The sequence below is a fragment of the Alosa alosa genome, chromosome 9 (assembly GCF_017589495.1).
Source record: "Alosa alosa isolate M-15738 ecotype Scorff River chromosome 9, AALO_Geno_1.1, whole genome shotgun sequence".
Lineage (NCBI taxonomy): Eukaryota > Metazoa > Chordata > Actinopteri > Clupeiformes > Clupeidae > Alosa > Alosa alosa.
The window spans coordinates 35,042,054-35,052,053 of record NC_063197.1 but is presented as its reverse complement, the minus strand read 5'-3'; the positions used below and the strand labels follow the sequence as shown (position 1 = coordinate 35,052,053).

At 40.2% G+C, this 10,000-nt stretch overlaps 1 protein-coding gene across 1 annotated transcript in view; it reads left to right on the top strand.

The window, feature by feature from the left end:
- Nucleotides 1–10,000, top strand: part of grin3bb (glutamate receptor, ionotropic, N-methyl-D-aspartate 3Bb) — a 166,829-nt gene that overhangs the window by 105,912 nt on the left and 50,917 nt on the right. The window contains 1 exon segment of the mRNA XM_048251455.1: nucleotides 9,810–10,000. This exon segment is cut by the window's right edge and continues 4 nt beyond it. Within this exon segment, the coding sequence (XP_048107412.1) occupies nucleotides 9,810–10,000 (191 nt within the window).

The window sequence follows — 10,000 nt, the reverse complement described above, 5'->3', positions numbered from 1 at the left end:
TGGGCTTGTCGTCACTTTTGTCCTCATTCAAATGGGTGTACGTCATTTTGCACTGTAATTAAACTGTAATTAAACTGTAATGGGACGATTAATCTGATTAGTCTGATTAAGCTGGACAATGTATATATAATTTACATAATCTATAAGGTTGGGTTGGGGTGGTATGTTGTGTCATTTTTTTTTTACTTGTTTTACCATTTTCTGGGATTCTAACTGAACAAACTGATAGTCAAGATAGTTAATGTTCCAACCAATTGGATTTTGTTGTTGAGTGGCGTGGTGTATCTTGGGCAGTTCAGTGGTTTCAGTGTTGCTAGCTTAGCACGCTAGTAAACCATATGCAGAGAATGAGATTCCCGCTAGCATGGTAGCTAGCTTTTTATGCTAAGCTAAGCGAAAATATGAACAAACAAATCATATTGGTTATTATGAAACAAAATGTTAATGCTTGTATATGAAAAAGTAGGAATTACCAAAAATTCCCAGTTAATTCCTGTAAATTCCCATTAATTCCCATAATTTCCTTTAATTCCATTAAAGTTCCAATTTGGAATATTTCCAAAATTCCCCAGCTTAACTTCCCATGGAAAGTTTCCAGTAAGTTTCCAGAAATTTACCGGAAATGTTCTGCCCCTTTGCAACCCTAGACACAGCAGGGTGGTCCATTCCAAAAAACCCTGAGGTGGGTGAAGTTCCACACCGCACCATACCTAACTATGGGAGGCAGTAAAGAGGTGTGTTTTAAGTCTAGACTTAAAAATAGGGAGGGTGTCTGCTAATGGAATTGAGGGAGGGAGATTATTCCAGAGGAGGGGTGCGCAGTAGTTCTCTGTCTCTCTCTCTTATCACTGCTGGAATACCGCTCATTTTCCCGAGTGGAAACTCCCTCTTGTCTACCAGTCTGGAAGTAGCAGTTCTGCTTTAACATTCCCCAACCCCCTCCCATCAGTGGTGCTATGACAGCTCTCTAGTCTATGCCACCAGGCACTTGCATCAGAGCAACACACACACACACACACACACACACACACACACACACACACACACACACAAACACACACACATATCCACACCACACTTCTCTAGTCTATGCCACCAGGCACTTCACTTCACTTGCATCAGAAGCAGCCAGGCCAGTTCCTGGGTCGGTCATGTCAACGCCAGATTGACACCCCACTGCCCACTACAATACCACTGCCCACTGCCCACTACAATACCACCCCACTGCCCCTCTGCCCACTACAATACCACCCCACTACCCACTACAATACCACCCCACTGCCCCTCTGCCCACTACAATACCACCCCACTGCCCACTGCCCACTACAATACCACCCCACTGCCCACTGCCCACTACAATACCACCCCACTGCCCCTCTGCCCACTACAATACCACCCCACTACCCACTACAATACCACCCCTCTGCCCACTACAATACCACCCCACTGAGTGAGACCAAATTTCCCTCATGGGATCAAAAGAGTATATATACTTATACTGACTACATTAACCTCTAGCGTTTATTATGACTACATTAACCTCTAGCGTTTATTATGACTACATTAACCTCTAGCGTTTGTTATGACTACATGAACCTCTAGCGTTTGTTATGACTACATTAACCTCTAGCGTTTATATTGTTATGACTACATTAACCTCTAGCGTTTGTTATGACTACATGTTTATTATGACTACATTAACCTCTAGCGTTTGTTATGACTACATTAACCTCTAGCGTTTATTATGACTACATTAACCTCTAGCGTTTATTATGACTACATTAACCTCTAGCGTTTATTATGACTACATTTCATAACTGTTATTTTGTTAACGGGCTCCAGCCTTCAACAATCTCACCTCATTTAAGTAGAATGTATACTCTTCTGATCCCGTGAGGGAAATTTGGTCTCTGCATTTATCCCAATCCGTGAATTAGTGAAACACACTCAGCACACAGTGTACACGCAGTGAGGTGAAACACACACTAATCGGCGCAGTGAGCTGCCTGCATCAACAAGCGGGCTCAGGGAGCAGTGAGGGGTTAGGTGCCTTGCTCAAGGGCACTTCAGCCGTGCCTACTGGTCGGGGTTCGAACCGGCAACCCTCCGGTTACAGGTCCGAAGTGCTAACCTGCCACGGCTGCCCCAAATTTGCCCCCAAAACAAGCACTCTGGTCTTTGTGTCTCTATGTGTCCTGTGTGTTTAAAGGGGAAACAGGTCTCTATGTGTCCTGTGTGTTTAAAGGGGAAATAGGTGTCTATGTGTCATGTGTGTTTAAAGGGGAAACAGGTGTTTATGTGTCCTGTGTGTTTAAAGAGGAAATAGGTGTCTATGTGTCCTGTGTCTATGTGTCCTGTGTGTTTAAAGGGGAAACAGGTGTCTATGTGTCCTGTGTTTTTAAAGGGGAAATAGGTGTCTATGTGTCCTGTGTGTTTAAAGGGGAAACAGGTGTTTATATGTCCTGTGTGTTTAAAGAGGAAATAGGTGTCTATGTGTCCTGTGTCTATGTGTCCTGTGTGTTTAAAGGGGAAACAGGTGTCTATGTGGCATGTGTGTTTAAAGGGGAAACAGGTAGTGAAGGTTTGTAGTCTTCTCAGTCTTACACTCATTTGTAAAACCCTCTCACTAGTGATCTCACAGTGTACTTGGTATTCTCTGGTCTATAGCTATAATGTTTTATTTATGTTGCTCTATAGCTATAGGGGTCTATTTTGCGTCCCAGAGCAATTGACTTTGTATACTCGCTTTTTTTGTCTTTCCTATTTTGCAGTCAAGCATATTGGAATTTTTCCCTCCACAGGTATGTGCCTGTAAATTAGGGGGTCGATTAAGCCCACCAGGCGGTTCAGTGAAAAGGCGAGTGTTCGGTATAAGCGTTCACTGTTGATATTCTGCAGTTTCAGAAAACAATTCTGCCACAGACTAGGAACTCCCTGGTCTAAAGTCTGTGGCGCAAATGCAGATGCTATTTTAGGTATGCATGACCACAGGCCTGCATGAATCGTTGCACACCAATCTACAGACACCCTGTGCACAGGCCGGAACATTCAAAGCCTTGATAATGTTGTCCATTTCGGTTTTGTTAGGTACATTGGTGACCTAAAAATTTAGTAGCCTATATGCTGTATTACAGCGTCTACATGCAATATCTTTACAACAACGCCTAATTATGACCTATTAATTTGGACAACTTTATACAGCCCTATAAAGGCTAAAGTTACCTTTAGTTTTGTTCAATTTACCGTTGTGTATGGCTTTAAACATCGCGTGGCTTAAAAACATCAGCCTAAAGCATTATTCCAGCTAAGCTAAGGTTTTAAGCACCATCATTGTGCCAGCCTTGTTGTAGCCCATCTGAAATAACTCTTACCTAAGCATTATAACCATTATTAAGGTTTTAAGCAGCATCATTGTGCCCACCTTGTTTGTAGCCCATCTGAAATAACTCTTACCTAAGCATTATAACCATTATTAAGGTTTTAAGCAGCATCATTATTGCCAACCTTGTTGTAGCCCATCTGAAATAACTCTTACCTAAAGCATTATAACCATTATTAAGGTTTTAAAGCAGCATCATTGTGCCAACCTTGTTTGTAGCCCATCTGAAATAACTCTTACCTAAGCATTATAACCATTATTAAGGTTTTAAGCAGCATCATTGTGCCCACCTTGTTTGTAGCCCATCTGAAATAACTCTTACCTAAGCATTATAACCATTATTAAGGTTTTAAGCAGCATCATTGTGCCAACCTTGTTTGTAGCCCATCTGAAATAACTCTTACCTAAGCATTATAACCATTATTAGGGTTTTAAGCAGCATCATTGTGCCAACCTTGTTGTAGCCCATCTGAAATAACTCTTACCTAAGCATTATAACCATTATTAAGGTTTTAAGCAGCATCATTGTGCCCACCTTGTTGTAGCCCATCTGAAATAACTCTTACCTAAGCATTATAACCATTATTAAGGTTTTAAGCAGCATCATTGTGCCAACCTTGTTGTAGCCCATCTGAAATAACTCTTACCTAAGCATTATAACCATTATTAAGGTTTTAAGCAGCATCATTGTGCCCACCTTGTTTGTAGCTCATCTGAAATAACTCTTACCTAAGCATTATAACCATTATTAAGGTTTTAAGCAGCATCATTGTGCCCACCTTGTTGTAGCCCATCTGAAATAACTCTTACCTAAGCATTATAACCATTATTAAGGTTTTAAAGCAGCATCATTGTGCCCACCTTGTTGTAGCCCATCTGAAATAACTCTTACCTAAGCATTATAACCATTATTAAGGTTTTAAGCAGCATCATTGTGCTACCTTGTTGTAGCCCATCTGAAATAACTCTTACCTAAAGCATTATAACCATTATTAAGGTTTTTAAGCAGCATCATTGTGCTACCTTGTTTGCAGCCCATCTGGAAATAACTCCTACCTAAGCATTATAACCATTATTAAAGGTTTTAAGCAGCATCATTGCTACCTTGTTTGTAGCCCATCTGAAATAACTCTTACCTAAGCATTATAACCATTATTGGGTTTTAAGCATCATTGCCACCTTTTTTAATCTGAAATAACTCTTACCTAAGCATTATAACCATTATTAAGGTTTTGCATCATTGCTACCTTGTTGTAGCCCATCTGAAAATAACTCTTACCTAAGCATTATAGCCATTATTAAGGTTTTTAAGCAGCATCATTGCTACCTTGTTGTAGCCCATCTGGAAATAACTCTTACCTAAGCATTATAACCATTATTAAGGTTTTAAGCAGCATCATTGCTACCTTGTTGTAGCCCATCTGAAATAACTCTTACCTAAGCATTATAACCATTATTAAGGTTTTAAAGCAGCATCATTGCTACCTTGTTGTAGCCCATCTGAAATAACTCTTACCTAAGCATTATAACCATTATTGGGTTTAAAGCAGCATCATTGCTACCTTGTAGTAGCCCATCTGAAATAACTCTTACCTAAGCATTATAACCATTATTAAGGTTTTAAGCAGCATCATTGCTACCTTGTTGTAGCCCATCTAGCCATCTGAAATAACTCTTACCTAAGCATTATAACCATTATTAAGGTTTTAAGCAGCATCATTGCTACCTTGCTGTAGTCCATCTGAAATAACTCTTACCTAAGGCCATTTTAAGGCAGCATCATTGCTACCTTGTTGTAGCCCATCTGAAATAACTCTTACCTAAGCATTATAACCATTATTAAGGTTTTAAGCAGCATCATTTGCTACCTTGTTGTAGTCCATCTGAAATAACTCTTACCTAAGCATTATAACCATTATTAAGGTTTTAAAGCGGCATCATTGCTACCTTGTTGTAGCCCATCTGAAATAACTCTTTACCTAAGCATTATAACCATTATTAAGGTTTTAAGCAGCATCATTGCTACCTTGTTGTAGTCCATCTGGAAATAACTCTTACCTAAGCATTATAAGGTTTAAGCAGCATCTGCCCACCTTGTAGTAGCCCATCTGAAATAACTCTTACCTAAGCATTATAACCATTATTAAGGTTTTAAGCAGCATCATTGCTACCTTGTTGTAGTCCATCTGAAATAACTCTTACCTAAGCATTATAACCATTATTAAGGTTTTAAGCAGCATCATTGCTACCTTGTTGTAGTCCATCTGAAATAACTCTTACCTAAGCATTATAACCATTATTAAGGTTTTAAGCAGCATCATTGCTACCTTGTTGTAGCCCATCTGAAATAACTCTTACCTAAGCATTATAACCATTATTAAGGTTTTAAGCAGCATCATTGCTACCTTGTTGTAGCCCATCTGAAATAACTCCTACCTAAGCATTATAACCATTATTAAGGTTTAAAGCGGCATCATTGCTACCTTGTTGCAGTCCATCTGAAATAACTCTTACCTAAGCATTATAGCCATTATTGGGTTTTAAGCAGCATCATTGCTACCTTGTTGTAGTCCATCTGAAATAACTCTTACCTAAGCATTATAACCATTATTAAGGTTTTAAAGCAGCATCATTGCTACCTTGCTGTAGTCCATCTGAAATAACTCTTACCTAAGCATTATAACCATTATTAAGGTTTTTAAGCAGCATCATTGCCCACCTTGCTGTAGTCCATCTGAAATAACTCTTACCTAAGCATTATAACCATTATTAAGGTTTTAAGCAGCATCATTGCTACCTTGATTTGTAGCCCATCTGAAATAACTCTTACCTAAAAGCATTATAACCATTATTAAGGTTTTAAGCAGCATCATTGCTACCTTGTTGTAGATCCATCTAAAAAATAGCTCTTACCTAAGCATTATAACCATTATTAGGGTTTTAAGCAGCATCATTGCTACCTTGTTGTAGCCCATCTGAAATAACTCTTACCTAAGCATTATAACCATTATTAAGGTTTTAAAGCATCATTGCATCATCTGAAATAACTCTTACCCATTATAACCATTATTAAGGTTTTAAGCAGCATCATTGCTACCTTGCTGTAGTCCATCTGAAATAACTCTTACCTAAGCATTATAGCCATTATTAAGGTTTTAAGCAGCATCATTGCTACCTTGTTGTAGTCCATCTGAAATAACTCTTACCTAAGCATTTATAACCATTATTAAGGTTTTAAAGCAGCATCATTGCTACCTTGTTGTAGCCCATCTGAAATAACTCTTACCTAAGCATTATAACCATTATTAAGGTTTTAAGCAGCATCATTGCTACCTTGTTGTAGCCCATCTGAAATAACTCTTACCTAAGCATTATAACCATTATTAAGGTTTTAAGCAGCATCATTGCTACCTTGTAGTAGCCCATCTGAAATAACTCTTACCTAAGCATTATAACCATTATTAAGGTTTTAAAGCAGCATCATTGCTACCTTGTTGTAGTCCATCTGGAAATAACTCCTACCTAAGCATTATAACCATTATTGGGTTTTAAAAGCAGCATCATTGCTACCTTGTTGTAGCCATAACCATTAACCATTAAGGGTTTTAAGCATTATGCTTGTTTGCTGTAGCCCATCTGAAATAATTAAGCTACCATTATTAAAGGTTTTAAGCAGCATCATTGCTACCTTGCTGTAGCCCATCTGAAATAACTCTTACCTAAGCATTATAACCATTATTAAGGTTTTAAAGCGGCATCATTGCTACCTTGTTGTAGTCCATCTGGAAATAACTCTTACCTAAGCATTATAACCATTATTAAGGTTTTAAAGCAGCATCATTGCTACCTTGCTGTAGTCCATCTGAAATAACTCTTACCTAAGCATTATAACCATTATTGGGTTTTAAAGCAGCATCATTGCTACCTTATTTGTAGCCCATCTGAAATAACTCCTACCTAAGCATTATAACCATTATTGGGTTTTAAGCGGCATCATTGCTACCTCTGTTGTAACTCAGGCTTTGTTATGTCCCTCCATCCTCCTTATTTTACAACAAGCGTTTTATATCCATGATGCCTTGAAGTCTTGAGTTAAGTGAATTAAGCTTAAATCAGCTTTTATGTGCTGTTAACCAGCAACCATAGATAGTACAAAGCAGCCAGTATGGCTACAATTTCTGTAGTTGCTGCATCCATTCATTGTTATTCTCTCTCCTGCTCAAACAAAGTTGTCGCGTGCATTAAGTTGATGATAACGTGTTTTACAAACTCTACTTTACAGAAAATATTGTAAATAGCCTACTGTGGAGTTCGTGGGAATCGACACCGTTGTTGTCAACTTGTTGCCTGTTTCGTTGTTGCCTTGCCTGGTAGGAAGGGCCTGTTGGCACTGCTGTGCTGCCACACTTCCCCTACACCTCTCATCTATACAACGTAGTTCCATTTCTGTAAACCATACATAATTTCAAGAAAAATTATTACCCTTGAGGGAAATCAGTGTGGTGTCCATTAAGATGTGAAAAAATAGGCATAAATCTAAGCGTGGCGTGATGTTGAATGCAAGCCGATGCCATTTTAAAATGTATAGTCTCGCATCAGACCATTCACCTCGCTTAATCCAAGGGGCTGGCGGAAATTGTCTTTCAAACTGCCTAGGCATGCAATAGGCCGAGCTACGACCATATCATTATCCGATTCGACCAAAGCGGCAAACTTCTTCAAAAGGAATGACTTAAGTGCATTGTGTTGCTCTACTTTCAAAGAAAAGTAAAGAAAAGTCCAACTTCTCCAAAGTTGGCCAGCGCCCGATTCAAACAACCCGGCTCTTAGTTAGCCATAGCCACCTTCCTTGTTGTTCACGTCGCGGGACTGTCGTTATCTGTTAAAGCCCGCCTTAAGACTCTCTAACAAAATAGGCTGTGATTGGATGAGTCCCTGGCGTCAGCCAATAAAATCCCTATGGTTTGATACAAGGCGTACAGGCTGAGCAAATTAATTTACCGCCGCTAGGAATGCGTCTAGATTTCGGCTACCCAAATGCCCCAGTGGCAGCGGGGAGAGTATGTTAGATTACATTGTACATTGCAAAAATATCACCATGCATTCATAACCTCATGCTTCAGTGAGTGATCCCCAAAACATCGGAAAGTATGTCTTTGACAATTCTGCATTACATTTTGTCAGAGGAAAAATCAATAGCTAACTGTTCCCAACTGAACAGTGATTATAGAGCTGAGCGGCTCTATGCGCCCTGGCAAATCGCCACCATAATAGCAATCAGCTATGGAACAAAGCGTGCCTGTTGTTAAAGGGAATGTGAGATGGCGGCTCTGATTGGTTTATTGCGTTCACGCCCAAACCACACCCATGATTAATGTAGCTACTTCAGACCACCCCATTTTAGATTTGCGTCGGGCGTCTAAACAGTCATTAACATGCCGGTAAAATAGAAACAGCGCCCAAGATCCGCCCACGCAAAGACACTTCCGTTTTAGACCATTAAAATAGAGCCCATAATGTTTTATTTATGTTGGTCTATAATGTTATATTTATGTTGGTCTATAATGTTTTGTTTATGTTGGTCTATAGCTATAATTGTTTTATTTATGCCTGCTCATTTATTTATTTCCCTTGTTGTCTTTCATCCTATTTGTATATTTTACCTTTTAATTCCCCTTGTATATTCATTTTGCTTTCATTTCTGGTTTTTTTGTTTCCATTTAAAGTTTTATTGACGTTTCTCATCTGCTCCTTTGGCCTGTTTCCACTATAATTGTGTGTCAAGCTGTCAAAGTGCTCCGTGCTGCAATGTTTTGCCCAAACGGTGCAATACCTGAAGGCCGGATCTAATCTGATATGATTTGATTTGAGAAAATTGTCAGTGCCTTTAACTACTAATCCAGGTCTCTGTCTCTCCCCCCCCCCCTCTCTCTCACATACACACACACACACAAACACACACACATACACACACACACAGGTGCCTAACTACTAATCCAGGTGATGTGGATAATATAACACAAATGTTCAATTTGAGTTAATTTGTTCTGTATACTTCTGCACTAATGTTCTCCTCTCTGCCCTACAGAACCACTAATGTTCTCCTCTCTGCCCTACAGAACCACTAATGTTCTCCTCTCTGCCCTACAGAACCACTAACATTCTCCTCTCTGCCCTACAGAACTACTAACGTTCTCCTCTGCTCCCTACAGAACCACTAACGCACAGAACCACTTATGTTCTCCTCTGCTCCCTACAGAACCACTAACGTACAAAACCACTAACGTTCTCCTCTGCTCCCTACAGAACCACTAACATTCTCCTCTGCTCCCTACAGAACCACTAACGTTCTCCTCTGCTCCCTACAGAACCACTAACATTCTCCTCTGCTCCCTACAGAACCACTAACGTTCTCCTCTGCTCCCTACAGAACCGGTTCCATCTGCAGATGATGACGGGCGTGCCCCCGTCAGGGCTGGCCGAACTGCTGCGTGCAGTGCTGTGGCGGAGTGGTTGGCGCGAGGGCATGGCGGTGCTGTGCCAGGGCTGGGAGGCGACGGGCATGCTGGAGCTGCTGGGGCCGGTTGGCGCCCCCGTGTGGCGGGCGTGCACACTGCTTTT